Here is a 20,408-nt window from a genome sequence, read left to right on the forward strand (position 1 = left end):
TTTTTCATCACGCAGTTTGTTTTGCTTGTCCAAAATTACAGCAAAACCTCCCAGCCAAAAAAAACATTACACCAAAATTTTGAGAAAAATTGTAACAAAATCCTCCCTGTGACCCCATGAAAAATACCCTGAGACCCAAAAATGGGTTCCAAACCCAACTTTGGGTCCTCTTGACTGAGCTTTTCTGAGACATGCTATCAACTTGTTTTTGTGAGAATTTAGCAAGAAACTATCAGAAAAGCAACATCTTCCACAAAGATGGCCAACATAATGCTATGAACACACTTAAAATTAACCACCAAAAAATTGGGCAAGGGTTAAGTTTATGGAAGATTTTTGATGACGCAGTTTGTTTTGCTTATCAAAAACTACAGCAAAACCTCTCCGGAAAAAAGCAAACATCTGACCATAATGTATGGAAAGCTCAGAGTAAAAATCTCTCTGTGACCCCATGAAAAGTGTCCTGAGACCCAAAAATGGGTTCTGAACCTAAACTTGGGGAGGCTTTACTCTGCTGTGTCCCTATGACTCAGCTTTTCTGACAAAAACAACAAACTTTACCAGCTTTTTCGTAGGAAAAAAAAGCAAGATATTCCACAAAGATGGCCAATATGCTGCCTTGAAAACACTACATATAAACACAAAAAAACAGTAGAAGGGTTAGGGCTTCACACTATATTATGCATGATGGAATTGGTTCAGAATTCTGAAAGAAAATTGACCCATAAAAACTGTCTTGAAAACCAAAATGGGTCCCGATCTCAAGTTTGGGAAACCTGTCTCTGCTGTGTTGCAGTCACTCTGCTTTTCTAACAAATATATCCGAATTATTCTTGTGAGAATTTAGCAGGAAACTGTGCAAAGTAAATCAACATCTTCCACAAAGATGGCCGACATGTTGCCGTGAAAACTTCATATGTCCAACAAAAATGTTCTTTGAGTTCCATTTTAATTATTATTATCACATTCACTATGGTTAGGGAATAATATGGATTTTGCAGTTACCGGTATGTTTTTTTTAAGTACAGTCAAAGGGTCGTATAATTCCGAAATTTTAAATTTTGTTACATAAAGTTTCATCGAACTTTGAAGATCCAACTGCCGTCACACGAGCAAATCTCAAAAGACTTTAGTCCAGAGAGCTGTGCGTAATTTGCATATTTTCCTTCTGCTTTTTCGACACCGCTTAATCCAAAATGACTGTTCTTCTCCGGAGAAGAACAACGGGAAAAGATAACGTTTTGGTTTTACTGTTAATAGTGGTTAACTTCTTTTTACACTTGACAATTAAGAATGTTCGCAAATGAGATGCGTGACGTACAACTTGTTTCCACGGTTAACTTCTTTTTACACTTGTATGGCAGCTAGGAATGTTACTTTAAGAGTTCATGAAGTGTGACTCCATTTCCAGTATTTCGTCACTGAAAAATGGGCGTTCAACTTTGTCCACTACACTGACAAACTCCAACAAAACATGAGTAGATGGAGGCTTGATTATGTATATGCATGATTAGCATTTAAGTAAAGCTTGTTGAAGACTTGTGGAAGTTAATCACAAAACACGACGCGCTAATTGCTTTCTGTTTTCAGACACACTCCTGGTAATTGCTTCAGGATACCAGGCTGTGATTCACATAGATGTTTTCTCTTGCTAAGCGTCATTGAACAATGAAACCGAAGAAGAACAAACACAGGACAGATGCAGCAAATCGGCTTGACGTGACGTTTTGCGGTACCGCTGCAGAACGCTGTGACCTTTAAGGACCTTTAAAGTGCAACAAAGTTGTATAATACACATCTGCAATAGTGTGAATATTGCACATGATCGCTCTAGAATGCATGTAGTGCATGAGTGTGGGCTTTAAGGAAATCCCCCAAAATGATATTAGGAACATCTGTCAGCTCATTGTTCAGATGCATTGTTAATACACGATGAGCCTTATGAAAATTCATGAGTGCTAGACTGTGTGTGTTTGTGAGTCTGTGTGTGTGTCGACGCCATCAACAGCTCTTTCTAACAAGGTGACACAGGCTCGAGCACCATTTGTTGTTTTTATGATGTATAGGACAATAACACGGTCCAATCCACAGCATACATCAGTCTGAATTGATGTTGTTTAGGTTGCCGCATGGGATTACACCAGTATCAATTTTAAAAACACATGCATCCAAACCTCACAGAATAGGCCAAACAAATACTTGAAAGTCTTTATTGCACAGCATCTCTGAGAGGAACGAGATGAATGTTCGCGTGTGAGGGTCAAACAGCAGTCAACGCACACACGCACAGTCGATAGCAGCACACACAGCATGAATCTTTCATTGAACACTTTTTTTTTCCAGCCGTGTGACATATTAAACCATAAGAAGCTGAACCATGACATCAAAGGTGATCAATTCTCCAAACTATACGAACACACGTACATCTGCATGAGTCACAATTGTGCAAAGGTTTATGATGACCGACAGGCTACTTGCACATTCTAATGGGATCCGATACAACAGCTTCATCAGGGGGAAATTAATGAATAAATGGGATAAAAACGAAATTTCCATCATTCAACGCCATTTTTAGTTCATTTAGTTGTATTACTATAAAACATACAAAATCTAATGCTGCATTTTCAATGATAATCTAAATGGATCCAATGCAAGAGCTATTTTAAAAAATAAATAAATAAAATGATGTTAAATGGTAATAAAATGTTACATAGTCCGATCAAAATAAATCATCTGATGAGATGCAATACAAGAGCTGTATTAAAGACTACAAAATAATACATAATAAAATAATAAATTACTAGAAAATTGAATAAATAATAAATAAAATAATAATAAAATAATCTAATGAGATTCAATACAACAGCTGCATGAAAAAAATATTAAATAAATAAAACAAATAATAAAAAAATACATAATACATTTAAAAAATAAGAATTCTGCACTTTTGTAATATAGTAATTTTTTTGTATTCATTTCAAAAATACACGTCTTGCTGTGGTAGCGACATGAGGCATCAAAATAACAGAAAAAGCCTTTAACCCTTTTAAATGAATACCATGATATCACAGCAAAAACATTCTTATATTACCTCTTGCACTGGATGTCATTAGATTATGCAAGTATTGTTGCAATGGTTTATCTTGATTCTTCTTTTTTTTTTTTTTAGCACAGTCATATCTAATATAGGAGATTGAATCAAATACTGGACTTTTGCCCTTAGGTTTTCCACACTCATGGCTTTCAAATGTTATTTATGGCATCATCTTATTCACATTTTTAATAAATGAAAACAACTGCAAGAATCACCCCCTGCAGCACCTGAAGCGCACCAGTTTGTGGAAAGCCTTCTTGAAGTCCTCGTTGGACATGGTGTAAATGATGGGGTTGATGAGGGAGTTCAGGTAGCCCAGCCAGGTGAAGAAGTCAAAGAGCTCGGGGATGACACAGCTGTCACATGTGGCCACCACCAGCGTGTAGATGAAGAAGGGCAGCCAGCAGATGATGTAAGCCCCCAGGATGATACCCAAAGTCTTGGTGGCCTTCCTCTCCCTGGCTGCAGAGATGCGCTTTTTCTCCAGAGCAGCGTCAGACAGTGTGACCTTCACCTGGTTCTCGCTGGTGGACGAGTTAGTGTCGCTGGACGGAGCATCCTGCAGCCTCCCCCCTTGTAAGGGGCTGGTGGAGGCGTTGGAGCCAGGGGAGCCTGTTGCCAAGTACGCCGAGGTGAGCCTCTTGCCAGGCGTCTTTTTCTTCTTCCGCTTAGGGGACTGCTTAAGGATGCGCTTGCGTGCCTCCACGTAGATGCGCCCGTAGAGGACGATGAGCAGCAAAGTGGGGATGTAAAAGGCGCCGAAGGTGGAGTAGATAGTGTAAAAGATGTGGTCCGTGTTGACGCTGCAGCTTGTCAACTCATCCGCTTTCACCTGCCTCCAGAAGAGGGGAGGAAGCGAGATGGAGATAGCGATCACCCAGGCGGTGGCCACCATGCCAGCCGCGCGTCCGGGCGTGCGCTTCTTGGAGTACTCCACAGCGTCCGTGATGGCCCAGTAGCGGTCCAAGGCGATGACGCACAAGTGAAGGATGGACGCCGTGCAGCAGGTGATATCCGACGAGAGCCAGATGTCGCAAACCACCTGACCCAGCGTCCACTCGTGGATGACCGTATAGAGGACGCACACGGGCATGACCAGAATGGACACCAGCAGGTCGGTGACAGCCAGGGAGGCGATGAGGAAGTTGGCTGGCGTCTGGAGCTTCTTAGACTGAGAGATGGTGGCGATGACGAAGGCGTTGGAGAGGCTGGTGGCCAGAGTGATGGCGGACAGCAAAGACGCCAAGCTGATCTGGTAGGCGAGGCTGTGCGCGCCTGAGCCCGCCTCGGACGCATCCTCCGGCAGGCTGAGGTTGGAGGCGTTCACCGGCTGGGTGGGCTCCACTTGACCGGCGACCTCCATCACTTGTCAGTCACTTTTTTCTCATTGTCTGCCCACCGTCTGACACGGTTGGGGTGGAATTACGCAAAAGACGCCATCACATTGTAATGTCCTTTTATTTTCACTTGTAATCCAGTCCTCGTATGAATAAAAGTTCACCCTTTTTCATCCTGACAAGACACAATGATGATGTCCTGTTCTTCCAGCATGTGGGGGACATAATCCGCATGAAGGGCAACAGGTTCTCCAGAGGTGCGTCTCCAAGGACCCCGCCTCCTAGTGGGTGACTGACGAGCAGAATGTTAAAGACCTGCTTTTTATACTGTCTGTGACATCAACTGATGTCTCCATGAAGGGGTAGACTATCTGCTGGGTCATAGTGCCCGTGGAGCATTTGTCACTTGGAGCATGGGATGACCATCAGCAACAAATTATTACAGATCGTTATTGAGCATTTAAAGACATTAAATGTGCTTTTAAATGGAGAAACATTTTGTGTGTATAAAGATAAGCTTCAATTTTGCAAAATTGTTACATCCAAACGCTAATAGAAGCTCTGGCATTCTCCCACAGCGCTGCCACAAAATGGGGGAATGAAGTCCACCTTCAATGGTACACTGCCATAAGCCTCTGTTACACAGACATGCCACAAAATTACCGCATCCAAGCCCTAACAGAAGATCTGGCATTTTTTCACCCCTTGTCCATGTCACAGCTTTGTTTAAACAGCACTGTCACTAAATAGGGGGACATATTCTGTCCTAGGTACTAACATAAGTCTGTGTACCACAGAGATCCTACTGTATATTTAAAACTGCAAACCACAGTGGTAACAGAAGAGCTGTCATTTTTTCACCTTTTGTCCACGTCACGGTCAGTGGCGGTGTCACTAGGATGAAGTTGCAATTTTCTTCCTTCTTTTGTAGGAAGATGAGCCTCTCTTCCACAGACATGCTGCAAAACTGCTGCATCAGAGCCACAACAGAAGATCTGGCATTTTTCCACCTTTTTGTCCATGTCACTGTTTTGAATAGACAACACTGTCATGAAATGAATGGGCAGGGGTGGGCGGGCTCTTTTCCACAGAGATCCCATAAAACTGCTGCATCGGAGTGGTAACAGATCCGGTGTTTTTCCACCTTTAGTCCAAGATTTTCATTTTGTCTGGATGGATTTTGGAGACAGGCAGCAAAATTGCTGCATCAGAGCCATAAAAGAAGATCCACCGTTTTGTCACTGTTTTGTACAGATTCAACTGTTATGAAATGGGAGGAGGCAACGTCGGCCTCCGTAGGTAACATAAGCCTCCGTTCTGCAAAAATTGCCGCTTCAAAGCAGTAGACGTGCCTTTTACACAGCATGCAGCAATGGTGGATTTTTACACATCTGAGTGTGTATTCACACAGCACAGCAACACTGGATGTTGGATGTTGAACCTCACACCCCACCACGCCTTGTTCAACATCCCCTTATACACAGGCACATCCCTGACCCTGTTTCTATCTCAAAAAGTGGAAAATTGCCAGGTAATTTTAGTCACCCCTATTCCATATCAGTGCCATTTATACAGAACAGCAAGAAAATTATTATATTAGAAGTGCATATAATATTTTTTTTATTATATGCTGGCTTTTGTAGACAGTGTGAAATGAGCTTTAGTAGGTGGGTACGGATGGATGGTTGGTTAGTTTGTTTTGGTTGGTTGGATGGAAGAATGCCAGATCTTCTGTTATGGTTGTGATGCAGCAATTACGCAACAGCTCTGTGTAAAAGAGGTCCCCACCTATCTATCTGTAAAATGCTGGCTTTTACAGGCAGTGTGAAGATGGAGGGATTATACTGTAGATGGATAGGTTGTTAGATGGCATTCTTTCTGGTTTTATTATATATTATGTGCTATATAGAAACAAGAACCCCACTGATATTATATGCAGAAAAAGGGTTCAAATATTCTGTTTTCAGCTGATCTTCCTATCTTAAGAGACTTTTTAGGATTTGTTAACTGCAAGGACACCCATAACTACCACCTTCATTTAAAGCCTAGGTCACAACCGGTCGTACTAGCTCCTACGGCCGGTCTCCGTGCAAAAAACGTAAGAAGTGCACGGAGTGTGCGCGTGTGACGTGTTGATTTTCAAACAAATTCTATCGGCGTTTACTTTTTTTTTCAGGTTGCAAGACAAATTTACGCACTTCGTACGTCTTTGTGAGTCGTCCGTATGGCCAACGTGTGTCTTTTGTACGTTTTTCTGCGGTCAGGTTTGGGCAAAATGTCAATTTTTTCGTACATCACACTTGCGGACTCCGTCGGACCCCACATACTTGTATGTAATTAGTGCGGCCAACTCACGTTCAGATGTTTCATACGTCCTCCATGCGTGCTATTGTAACATATATGTTTATATGCATATATATATTTATATCATACTTTGATTCCTGTTGCAATGAATATTGTTATTTACGTGACCGGATATGATGTGTACGCCTGTGGCACATCTGCGCATGTGCTGCATGAGGTCCCGGTTGGTGAATAAAGACGATATACATGCTGGCAAAGTCTTTTAATAAGCGTCATTAAGGAAAAGTGCCCCCAATATATTACACATATTAGGTATGGTTATTCACCATTTATGTTCATCCATCCATCCATCCATTTTCTATATAAAAAAAAAAAAATCACGGCACGTGGTGCCACAGAAGCTCTGTTATAAAAAATCGGGAGTGGAGGAAGTGACGTAGGTCTCACGCACGTGCGTATCGTACGTCCGGTTGTGAGCTACGCTTAATACTCATCCTTGACTCCACACACTAGGTTACAATCACCCCCAAAACGTCCTGAGTATCAGCTTTACCAGCCCTGCATCACCCTCCTTGCTCTTCTTTCTTTTTGACAGGTACATGGAGAATTTAGCGCTGAGTTCTGCTACTTTTGGCAAATAAACTGCTGGAGCTGATGTTCGCAATGCTGGTGACGCTTCATTGACACCAGGCTGTGAAACTGTCGGTGACATGCCAAGACTTCACTGGAAATAGTTACTGTTTGTGAGGGACAACATCCCTACGGCCCTAACTTAGAGGACGTGATTCACCCACCACGACAGAACACACTTGTGCACACTTAGCCGACAAAACATTAGGTAGACTTGCTCAACCTCAGAGAGGTGTGTCTAATATTCTGGTTACCTTTGTTAGCCAAACGTGAGGGACAAAATATTAGGAATAGCGTTTAGTATGGTGCAGTGCAGTGCTACTGAAAACCATAATAAATAATTAAGGGTGCATGACGACCATTTAAAAAGATACAGTACTGTTATAAATCAAGTGTACAGTGAGTGGATGCTGGTAGCTATTTAAACTTATATATTTGAATTAGATTAAAATACTTGAAAATTCAATGCTACACCAGTATAATGTAGTGTGTAGTGAGCCGATTGCATTTGTTTGCATTGTTTTCTGTCGTGAGGACAGAATTTTTTTCACACTCCCCTGATTTTAAATACTACTGGCACCAAATACGATTTGTTTATTTGTACAAACCACTGTATGAGTTGCTGGCACCAGCACTGTTCAAGCATGATGCCCACCCATCCAACACCTCACCGCGCCCCTCCTGCAGAGGCCCGCCCCAGTTTACAGTAATCCGTTCCCGCTTCAAGCTTCAAATTTTGGGGCGTCACTCTATCACAGTTTTTCAAAAATATATTAATTAATAATGCTGTTTGTGGTTGAATATGGTATATTAGTTTAAAAAATATGCATATTTAAGCACATTTTACGTTTTTTCAAATTAAGCCTTTTTAAGCATAAAAAATGGCAAAATTAACTAAAAATACAAATATAAGTCATTCAGAAGAGTCATTCAAAGATGTTGTGATGATATGTAATATATACACTGGTCACTAGGTGTCAGTAATGGTACATTGATGAGGCAATAGCTACCGCAGGAAGTAGCGTTTTTTTTAAAAGGAACTCTCCCAATGCTAGCATGTTGGTCTACCCATTCCATCTTCTATGCCACTTATCCTCACTAGGGTCGCAAGTATGCTGGAGCCTATCCCAGCTGACTTCGGGTGAGAGGCTGGCCAACATGCTAACCACTAGCCACCGTGCGGCCGTGTTGGTCTATATTTATATTATTTACTTATGTCTAATATTTTCTGCTATTATGTAATAGGAGTGTAAAAGTGATTATAGGGGTGTTATTTCATGGCTGGAGGGCCGTATTTAGAAGGTCGTAAACAGGTTTTCTAGCCTTGCACTACAAATATTTCAGATTCATAGATTCATAAATAAGGAACCCCACTGCGCCTAAATTCATTTATCACTGTCGGGTCTGGATCAAATTAACCACGATAAACAAGGGATTAGTGTGCATATAAGACAGTATTTACCCCAGAAAGACAGGGTGTCTTATATTTGTAGAACCTGACATTTATACATGCAAACAGGTTCTAAAAAGTGTCCAACTTGGTCATTAACTTGGTTGTTAGAAAGTTAGCAAACAACTGAGGAGTTATGATGATAAGTTTGATAGAATAGAATAGAAAACTGGTGGTCATTGAAGCAGAGTCCTCAAACAACAGTCAAACAGCTAAGAAATATTATTAATACGTAACCATTATGATGCAGTTTTGTCTTTTATTTTGGTATTATTTTTCCAAAAACGTGGAAAAAAGGGGGGTCGTCCTACATTCAGGGTCATCTTATAGTCTGGTCAATACAGGACTTTTCCTTTTTTATAGTATAAAGTTACAAACAACTTTTTCATTTTGGTAATAATTGCATTCCTTGATGGCAGTGTTTCTCATTAGTAGGGTATCAGTGTCTTCGTGCCTTGCCTCTATGCATGGCATTTCTGCAGATGTTATCTCAGCGCGTTTTATTAATCTGTTTTGATAATCAGGTGATTGCATGCAGAATGCTGGCACCAGCAACTCATACAGTGGTTGGTATAGATGCATAAATATTACCAATATTAGTTCTCAATAGTATTTAAATTCAGGAGGCATGGAAACATTCCCGTCTGCCGGAGGGCATGACAGAAAATAATTGAGACTAGTCAGGCAGTGATTCGACTTTTAAGTGGAAGTTACCAACTAGGATTCCTTGCCCTGTAAAAAAAAAAAAAAAGAGTGAGCGAGAGCGAGAGCGAGAGAAACAAGGAAAACGGCCATTATAAAGAGATGACAGCAGACAGTGGCTGACAGTTGAGAATCAAATCTATGATAATGGAACTGCTGGGGAAGAGGTGCTCATGTGGATGTGGAAGAGGGAAGTGGGCGATATTTGCATGTCAATGAAAAAAGGTCTTAAGAGGAAAAGAAACAGGTCCCTTTGTAACAAGAAAGCATAAAAAGACTGACTGTTGCAGGTAATGACTGCGGGTACTGAGCTGATTTGAGCCGCACTGCGATGGCGAGTGAACCCCCGTGTGAGTTCATGATCGTACACCCCTCGACCGACCATGAAAGTGTCACCCTAGCTGATGCACGGGCACAGCCACTGTTAAACACCTCCGCAGAAAACACTCCTCTGTTTTTCACACCCTTATTTTGGTATGCACGATCACACATACTGTAGCTTGCTTGCATCAGCTATCATCATTCATTTTTTAATGAAGGCGTAGCTACACATATTCGAGTTCATTTACATGTGAAGGTGTATGATGTTCCCGTTTTCAGCGTGTGTGGCCCAATTCAGCAGCGGCAGCAGCATTTTCTCTGACACTGTGCACCCCTCTGTGCAATCTCACCTCATCTCTGGGCACATTTTGGCAAAGCACAGTCACAGGCTACGAATTCTATCTATCCCATCTCCCACTGACTCTGAAAGGACTATTTTTAGTCTTGTAAACCTCTCATGCGTTCTTTCTTTGAATAGTTTTCTTCATTTTTCGGGGGAATATTTGCTTACGGTGACCAGACTTTTACATGTAAAGTTTGAAGTAGGGACAAAAGTATAGGAACAATACACACTCGGGACAAAGGTGTTCTTCCGAACTAAACCGTGCTTGAGAATTGTGAAGCATAAAGGTTCAGGGCAAAGTAGGGGGTCTAATCCAAACCCTGATTGATCAATTGGGTAAATAATTACACATACAGTAAATATGTATATTAAGTACGTCCCATTTTCCCTCATTTGTAGCGCAGCCTATGGGTTTTCTCAAAATGCTTTGGAAGACATGCAAGCATACACACTGTATAACAGTGGTCCCCAACCCCCGGGCCACGTCCCGGTACCGGGCCGTGGGTCATTTGGTACCGGGCCGCACAGAAAGTGCTATGTGGGAATGCATAAAGGTACGTTTTGATGACTTATTGAGTGCTAATGTGCACATTTGTCTCAAGTTAATTCATGCTAGCGCACTGCCTTTTACCACACACGTCAAACAGCCATGTAATAATCTCTCTGGAAAAATTTGGCTGGAACTTGAACTGGTGGATGGTGGGTCGGCATTCATTTTGTGCTTTTAATTTGATGTTATTCATGTCTTAGTTTTACACAATACATAATAAATAAGATAAATTAGATCGCTATAATGTACGAACCCACATTAGAAAACATTAGACAAATGGTCGATGACTGAGGTATAATGAATTGCTAAGTCCCGCCCGTGCCCCTGCAAATTTTACACACACGTGGCCATCAGTCCCCAAGAGGCGCAATCTAATATCTCGCCGACGGCGCCACATATCAGAATCAAGAGCCTGATGCATTGACCGCGATGATGTAGTACCGTTGTACACCTCTAGAAATTATGACCACAATAATAACAAACATAGTATTTTATATGGATACATATCTAGCAAAGGAATTTTGCTGTTGTTTTGGGTTGTGCAGGTGTATCTAATGGACTGTCCTGTGGATGCACACCCAGCCTTAGACCTTCATTAGCAGTTGAACAGTGCAAAATCCAGGTGTGGAGACCTTCCCGACCACCTGGCATATGTTACCATATGTTTCTTCATCAGCAAGTCTGTTTTTAGAGATTCATTATTCACATTATATGCAGCTGCACAGTGCATCTGCTGGAAAAAAAAAGTGATGATGATGAGAAGAGATGAAAAAAAGACGGAGAGCTGATTAGGAACCGCTGAGTCAGGCAAGGAGTGTGTGCAGGTTCATCACTGTGAGTCACAGATGGGGTTTGGAAGTGAGATGCTACCTGCAAATGTGCAACGTGTCCATCAGCAGCAGCATTTGCGTCGGTCACCTTTTAGTTCTCGTGGTCCAGGAAGTTGCGTGAGTGGTGACTCTGTACCAAATAGGGCAAATCCAAAATGAGGGCATATCCCTGGTCGGTCCACCCCTCCCTCTCCACTTACCCCCAAAAACCTCAGCCGCAGGAAGCGTCTTCATCGTGCCCAAGTGATAATGAGATGTCACATGGGGGGAGGCAGCCACGCTGAGCTGCTAGGTCAGCCATGTTTTGATTTTGAAGATCTGAAGGAAAGGGAAAAGTGTTCTTATGATGTCGCTGTCAGCGGGTTGGTGATAGAATATTTGTTGTGGTTGTAGCTGCAGATTGAAACACACAATTGCCACGGACCCTAAAATATGATCCAAAATGATTTACACTTTACATGTTCGTGATGACCAAACAACCTTTGTTAACGCAAACACATTCTTGACTAAAATGATTGACTTTTGCATTGAACAAGTGGCCCGCATGCGGCTTTTAGGAAGCGCAGAACACGGCAACAAACATTTTAAAGCACTTTAAGATTTCAGAAAACAAATTAACAACAGCCAAAACAAATACACTTCAGAAAAGACATTAACAAAGGGCCAACCCTCGATCAACATTTATGAGAACACATTAAAAAAGGGTGAACCCAGTTAACATTTTTGGAAAACACATTCACAAAAAGCGGAAAAATGTTACATTTAAAAATCGAAACAAATTCATTCAATTCCAATTCATTTTTATGAACATTTCAGAAAACATGTTAACAAAGTGCAAACGAATGACAATTTTCAGAACACGCTTTAAAAAAGGGTGGAAGAAATTCACATTTCAGAAAACACGTCAACAAAAGGTGGAATCGTTGGCCATTTCAGAAAACAACTTGACTTTTCAGAAAACACATTTGCTCTTTTTAAAAAAAAATGTTTGCCCATCATCCACAATCCTTATGTCAGACATGCACACACGTCTTTCTCTTCTCTGTGCGGTCTAAAGATATAAACACAGCTAAAAAGAGACGGGTAATTAATGCATTTAATGGGACACACCTAGAAAAACTGCTATTAAAACACCTCCAAAAAAGTCCAACAAGGTTTTATGGTTTGATATACATGCTGGAACCATGTAGTAACAGGTACAGTCCTGATCAAATGTAATACTTACAGTATTTTGACGTATTTTGGTCCTTTTAAGCATTACCGGAACGTCCTTCCTGGGCGCATTGATTTCACAAAGCAACATAGCAGCGAATGCTACACCCAGCATGAACTTTTCCAAAGTCAAAAACAAAAACACAGCAGCTGTAGTGGCAGCTCCAGTGTAAAGTTTTACCTTTCCGTAGTGGCCTGAGGCATAGTGAGCACGGCACTGAGGCGCTACCGGCGAGTGTGTGATGAAGCTAGGTCGCTAGCCGGCTAGTAGCTAGCCAGTGTGGTATGGCAAAGCGCCAGTAACATAGTTCTTCGGCGTAACAATGTTAATAATAACAATAACAATGTCGCTGTAGCTTGGTTAATATTCATGTCACATTATATGTAAATGGAGCGTTGTTGCCACTTTTTTGGAGTGTTTTTTCAGAAGGCTTTATAGACTTAATAGGTGCTTCAAATTATGTACATTCTTCGTTCTATATCTTTAGAACGCACAGAAAAGAGAAAGACATATGTGTTCATAAGGATCATAAGGTTCATAAGGAGTGTGGACGATGGACAAAATTCCCAAAAAGAGCAGTTTTCCCTTTAACAAAATTTGGGGGAAATGTAGCATTTCAGAAAACATGTTAAAGAGCGAAACAAATGAGCATTTTCAGAAAACACATTACCAAGGGTGAAATAAATTCACATTTTAGAAAACACATTTACAAAGAGTGGCACAGTTTGACAGAAAACTAGGGAAGGGCACCGAAAATGGTACTTTAATAGGCACCAACCAAATTTTGTCAGTACTACCGAGCACCGATTCACATAAAATAAAAGGTATCATGTCTCTGTACTTAAACGCCAGTCTCCGTGGAGTGTGTATTTCGTTAGTCAGTAACAAATATACAACAACAATAGCACGTCGATAGATTGCATCAAAAATATGCGACAAAGAACAGTCACACACAAAATCTTCAGAAATACAGTGTTCCCTCACAATGTCGTGATTCACTTTTTGCGGATTTGTTGTTTCGCAGAATTTTTTTAGTACTTCTTTTTTTTTATTACAGCGTATAAACACTGTTACAGGCCGAGCCTGGCCCTTTAAGAAGAATTGCATTGTGGGAAGTTGAGTGTCTCTCTCTTCCCTCTCTCGTCTGTCTCCACCACCCATTGTTTTCTGCGTCCTGATTGGCTGTAGACCATTGTCAATCAATCTCCATCGTGCCGCCCGCCTAGCCGTGTCTCCTGTGTCATCGCTAGCTTGCTAGCTTGCTGGCTTGTAAATGAATCTTCGGTTCGTCAGCAGCAACTACGTTTTAACAAGGATACAGAAATTGGAACGGTGCCAGGACGAAAAGGCACAGGAGTGAAATACACGTGAGTAACTTCGTAATTTCTGGTGTCCAACCTGTAGGTTGATCATTAAAATTCAAACGAAGGGTTGAACTTTTTTGAGAGTGTTGAAACAAGAGAGAAATTTGATCAAATGTTAATGCCTGTCTTAGAAAAGTGTATAAAGTGTATGGTGAAGGGTATAATCACTGTAAAAAATTAAGTTGGCTACTTCTACTTATTTTGGGAACATACCCCCCATGATAAACGAGGGAACACTGTACTTTATTTAGTACAGTAAGACTGGAATGTCCATATAAAACTATTTAGATGTAATTGACATGTAAACAATGAAAAATCATTCGCCACGTAGCAGAAAGTTTTGTATTGTATAGCGTGAACAATCTACCACAATGGCCATTTTCTTTCTGTGCCTCTGACAACCACAACCACAACAACCAAAGCAGATGCCATTTAAACACACATTAAAACTTTATTGACAACACAAAAGAGCTGTAGACGGCTTCTGCAAACACGGTTCCACCGCTAACAGCGTCATCTCCTTCCACACACAAAGCCATTCAACAACAACAACAACATTTACGACCACGTAACACACGTTAAAGTAACGAAAATGGGTACCCCTGAGTCCCGGTACCGATTGCCAGGTACTGTATCGGTTCAAATGTGAAAGGTACCCAACCCTCCAAAAACACATGAACAAAACTCAAGACGAAAGACAAATTAAAAAAAAAACAACAACAACAAAAAAAACACAATAAAGCCAAAGAAAAAGCAAAGTGCAAGACTTGGAGAAGTTGTACATGACTTTTTAGGCACACGTGTTGACTTTTTGGAGGTTCCAGTGTGTTTCAGTGTGTTGCGTTCCATAAAGGGTTAAAGCAGAGAGTCAGATGACAAATATAGGCCACTTGATGAGTTCCAGAAGCTGCCCCAGTGTAGTGCAGGGCGGCCCAGCCTGGTCCGGTGGCATATGGCGCTTGTGCTCCGCCAATCGGCTCTCGAAGGCCGCCTAAAATTGTGTCAGGAGAGATTTCTATTTAGAAGCGGAGGATTTTGGAGAGGGGGTAGGTGGGGTCTAACTTTCCAGATGGGATGGTGGTGGAGCACGCACCGGAGGTGGGGGACTGTGCCACTTTCTGCCCCAATTTTGCATGTAAATTAGCACCTTCATAGCTGAAGAAGTCGACAAGCATCTCTTACAAGCACCAACTTTAGCGCCTTCGGGAGTACGTGACAGGAAATGAGGCGTTGCTGCGGTTAGACCCGTTTATATGTGGAAAACACTCCAGTCCTTTTAGCAGCAAAATGGTCAGATGGGAAACCGACTGCAGATTGTTTCCACAAGCTTGGAGGCCCGCCACGCTTTACAGGGAAAGACGGAAAGCGAGGAATTGATTTATTAAAGCCACAATGCTGCGCCAATACCATTGTGCCAATCAACACAGGATCGGATGCATTATGCATTATGAGCTGCAAAAATTCCCAGAATTTTGTCGCAGATGGACCTTCCCTTTAGCAATTAATAAGATATCACCTGACAATGGCAAACGTTGCGACGACACCTCGCAGAATTGGATGCAATTATTTGAGCGATGTAAGATGAGGCTTGATTGGCGGCCTCCCGCAGGAACACTGTCACATTTCGCACGTGTCTGTTCCGTGAAATACGTGTGCGCTTGGTACAGACGACTGACACGTGCAAGCGTGTGCTAATTGCGCATGGACAGAGGGGGAGAGGACAGGTTAGCTCCAGAAAGAGAACTCGTAGAAAATACAACTAAATAGGATTGTTAGCGTTAATAACGCCAGAAAGGCTGGGGCTTCATTTTTATTTGACGAATGGTTTGCAGAAGGCTGGAGAAGATGACTAATTGCTTACAAGCCTCACTGCACCAGACGGCAGCATACAGTATGTACCGCTTCTTGCTCTTTCATGTCACCATTTGCCAAGAATGAGGTGGTTATTTTGGATCATTAAACATGGAATTTCCTGACTATCCCTCAGAAAAAAAAACTTTAGTCCCCTTTGGAAATGGGAGGACAAAGTCGATCCGGCAATTTTCCACCTTTTGGAGTGAGTATCAATAAACTTTTCACACGGATATCTGGCAAAATTGCAGCATGAGAGTTGTGAGGATAGATACGTATCCACCCGGAGGCCAGCATGAGGCCACGTAGGTATGTAGATGCTAAGGGCGCCATCGCCTCCATCCAATTTAAATCACCAATTGACGGGGGCGCCACTTTGCTCTGAATCCGCCTGTGCCTTTTATACAGAAAAAGTACACAGAGGTTTAGGTTTGTAAAAAGCGTTCGTAATCCGCTTACCCACAGGTATCGTCCCACCTCCGTTATCGCTCTGATACTACCTCACAGCCGTAAATTTGCCGGGTCAACTTCAACGCGCCGTTCTGTGTCTGTGCTGTTCACACTGAAAACAGGCCTGACTCTTACAGGCAGTGTGACAGGGGCTAGAGCCATAACAGAGGCGGGACGGCTCCTGACACCAGATACTCACTCCTCATACCCTGCTGTGTGGAAAAAAATTGTAGTCGTCGCACATCTTTAGGCCCTGTCCACACGGGAACGCTCCGGAGTCGTCGCTTTTTTGGAACCACGTGGCACAAGAAGAAGAACGAATGCATGGGCTGAGTCTGTCGTCTTCCGCTTTCCAAGGCTCATCTAGACTTACGAGAAGTGGGATGACTTCTGCGAGTCATTATGGAGGATGAGACGACAAAATATCAGGAGAATGTCGACCGGGGTTGAGTCATGCTAGTCGAAATATCCAGCTATCATGCTGCCGTGTGTGCAGCACTCACTTCTGGTCACGTGACGGAAAACGACAGGCCGGCGTTTTCAGATTTACAGAAGCAGTCTGGGCGGGTTGAAAGTAATTGTCACTTCCGATAAATTGTCGTCAAACATCGACTTATCTGATTGCGGCATGCTGTGTCGCTGTGTGAAATCTCACTTGGCTGAGTTCTGTATAAAAGGCACAGGGGGATAAATGCAGGACTACTAGGATGTGAAAGAGGTTTTCGATGTGCATAAAAATGATGGTGCAATGGGGCGGTGTAGTTCACTGCTTCAACCGGAAGGGCAAAAGTCTTACAGTCGGTGCTCCCATGAACACATCACTAGCAGCGTTAATTAGCTTGTTTTAAAAGCGTGCAGGTCTATTGTTCACCTGTGCCGTGGCTTGCCGTGGCGGTGGAGGTGTGCAGATCGCTTCCGCTGCCCTGTTTGATCCGTGGGGAATGCAATGAAGGAAGTTTTTGTGTATTTTTTCTGCGTTTTGCCATCTTCGTGCTTGTAGCATGCCAACTGTTTTGCGTCTTGTCTCTCAGTGAGCCACTGCTGCCTCGTTATGACCGTGTGCCTTCTTATACCTCGTTGTGCCTGTCTGATGCTCTCTCGGGGATGATCCAATTTTGCTAGCCACTTTTTTTCTTTTTTTTTTTGCTCTTGTGCTGCTCACTGAGTGCTTATTTTAGCGTGATTAAACCGGTGCGTCTTCCGTAGAAATGGATCGTTTTTAGGGAGTTTAATACTAAACTCTCAAAACTTCACTTAGCGTGTGCTCTTACTGTGACCTATGACCTTTGGTGTATGCACGTTAGCGAAGGGCCGACAGCAACTTTGCACAGCACGTATTCACTTTAGCCTTTAGCCTGGTCTAATTTGGAGTGTGTATTGTTTGGGTTTGCCGTTCCTATTCGTTTGCTGGGTTTTTTTCTTGTTTGCTTCTGAACCCCCCCACCCCCCCCACCCCCACCTCCAAATTAGAGCCAAGCAGTGTTTAGTGTGTTTTTTTTAAGACATTTATGTAGTAAAGTAACTGTTCCACCTGGTCTTTCGTATTCATTTGCCAGACATTCCGTGTTCATAGATGTAATAGAACACCCTCTGTTGGACTTACAGACCAGTGGGCCTTTCGCCCCGCCCTCGTTGCCACATTGGGTTCGGGTGTTCCATCCCACCACTGCCACCACCCCGTGCGGCCCGCCCCGTGACACAGGTTTTCCTGGCTTTGAATGTAATATTTAGCAAGTGAAATGTCAACCTTTTTAGCACAAAAAGGTGAATAAACAAGTGCATGAAAGGGCATCTTTTTCTGTAATAAACAATATAAAAAGGCCAGGGGTCAGGCAAGATGCGGAGGAACCTTGAAAGTTGAATGCATCGAGGTTTTACAATTCAGAATTCAACCAAAATTCTTCTGCACCTGAGAATGTACAGTAAGTCACTTTATGTCTTAACTTTTATTTGGATTGATGTAGATTTTTTTTTTTATTTAACTGTATTGCTGGGGCGACGGTCCCCTATTAAAACACATATCTGCTATTTTAATTATAGCCAACATAACTTACTCGGTATTTATTGTTATTGATGACATTAAAAATGACATGACTGTAGGGTCTGTCCTAGGGCTCAGAGATATATCGATATTTTTAAAATATCAATATTTACTTTAAGCACAATATCAAAACCAACCATATTGTTGATATCGATATAGACTGGATTTGCGCTGTATCTCCCTCATCCCTGCATGCAGGAGGAGGGAAGAGAGGCGGAGCACAAGCCCGGCAGCTCCAGTCGAAGCAACAGCATGGAAAAAACGGATTTAAAAACCAGCTGAAAATGATGGACTCGCGATATCCAGCAAGCTTCGCAGTCACAAATATTTAGCACGACAAGCTCTACAACAAATGTACAAGGAAGTTAGACAGACAGTTGCTAAGCTAAGCCTGATGCACTTGACAGGTTGGTGTTCCTGGCACAAAATAAGGACATGCTTGTGTCTTCTAAAAAGGTTTAACTAAAAAAATACTACTGTTCAATTTTTGAGTATTTTTGAGTTGCTGTCATTTTAAAATTTCCTCTTAAACCGGGCACTCCTTCATATTCTGTTCTTTTGTCATTAGCTGAGGATTACAGCATAGGTAAAGGTTTGTTATAAAAAAAGATTATATTTGACTTTTTCTATATTTATTTCAAAAAGAAAATGGCCTACTTTATTTTAGAGGCTATTTTTAGAATATATATTTTTTTATGTGTATCTTGCATGAAGCTAAAAAAAAAACATCCTCATGTTCAGTATTTATTTGAATAAAACAACTTGACACGCAAAATCAACAACTTGATTTTGTCTAAACTCACTTTGCTTAAAAAATATTGTGAAATATATTGTATGTTGATATTCAACCTAAATATATCGGAATATGCGTTTTGGTCCATAGGACTAGTCTGTCCCCTATTAAAAGACATAATACCTATTTTAATTATAGTCTAAACAGCTTACTAGGAATTGAGTCTATGATATTGACTACAACTCTAACAATTGAACATTGCATTACTATAGGGTCTGTCCCTTATTAATACATTTTCTGATCTACATAAATCTGCTATTTTAAAATGAAAAATAATTGCATTTTCTATTTTTTTTTTTTTATTTTATTATAATTCATTCATTCATTGGATGATTTATATAGCGCCTTTCAAGACAACCGAAGTGCGTTACACTGAGAACCCATTAGTCATTCAGTCCACAGTCACACACTGGTCCTGGTAATCTGCATTTGTGGCCACAGCTGCCCTGGGACTTACTGACGGACGCGTGGCTGCCAATTCGCGGCAACAGCCTCTCTAACCACCACCAAACATTCACTCCCGTTTATACACCAGTGTGGGCGGCACTGGAGGCAAGGCAGGTGAGGTGAATTGCCCAAGGATACAACAGCCGTGACTAGGATGAAGGAAACTGGTTTTGAGCCGCCAACACTGGTTTCAGGACAACCTGCTCTACCTCTCCTGCCACCCTTAATAATTATAGTCTAAACAGCTTTTTAGGAATCAAGTCTACAATATTGACTACATTTTACTAGATTAAACACTGGATTACTAATGGGCCTGTCCCCTATTAAAACACATCATAAATGCTATTTTAATTATAGACTAAATACTTGCATGAATTAGTAATCAAGTCTATAATAATGAATATAATTTTAACAATTAAAAACTGAACTGGGTTACCGTAGGGCCTGTCCCATATTAAAACACATAATAGCTGCTATATTAATCATACTGTAGTCTAAACAACTTTTTAGTAGGGACGTCCGACATTGGCTTTTTGCTGATGTCTGATGTGCCGATATTGTCCAATTCTCAATTTACGATACCGATATCAAACATGTAAAATGCACTGGATATCACATGAAAAAGCAACATTTTCACGAACGTCTCCATGGACTCTTCTAACCCAGCGCGCACACACAGTGTCAGATT

At 41.7% G+C, this 20,408-nt stretch overlaps 2 protein-coding genes across 3 annotated transcripts in view; both read right to left on the bottom strand.

Annotated features, from left to right (window-relative positions):
• Window positions 1-2,196: 2,196 nt before the first annotated feature.
• Window positions 2,197-4,716, bottom strand: htr1b (5-hydroxytryptamine (serotonin) receptor 1B). Its single transcript, XM_054796512.1, has one exon. It carries the CDS (start codon window positions 4,455-4,457, stop codon window positions 3,306-3,308), a length of 1,152 nt encoding a protein of 383 aa, XP_054652487.1. The 5' UTR covers window positions 4,458-4,716; the 3' UTR covers window positions 2,197-3,305.
• An 8,488-nt stretch (window positions 4,717-13,204) lies between these two features.
• snx14 (sorting nexin 14) overlaps window positions 13,205-20,408 on the bottom strand; it is a 58,230-nt gene continuing 51,026 nt past the window's right edge. Inside the window, exon 32 of one of the 2 annotated variants that reach the window (XM_054795789.1) lies at window positions 13,205-15,129. The gene's annotated coding sequence lies outside the window, so the exon portion shown is untranslated. The remainder of the gene's footprint in view (window positions 15,130-20,408) is intronic. The other variant, XM_054795791.1, reaches the window with a different exon arrangement.

Source organism: Dunckerocampus dactyliophorus, chromosome 13, assembly GCF_027744805.1.
Source record: "Dunckerocampus dactyliophorus isolate RoL2022-P2 chromosome 13, RoL_Ddac_1.1, whole genome shotgun sequence".
Taxonomy (NCBI): domain Eukaryota; kingdom Metazoa; phylum Chordata; class Actinopteri; order Syngnathiformes; family Syngnathidae; genus Dunckerocampus; species Dunckerocampus dactyliophorus.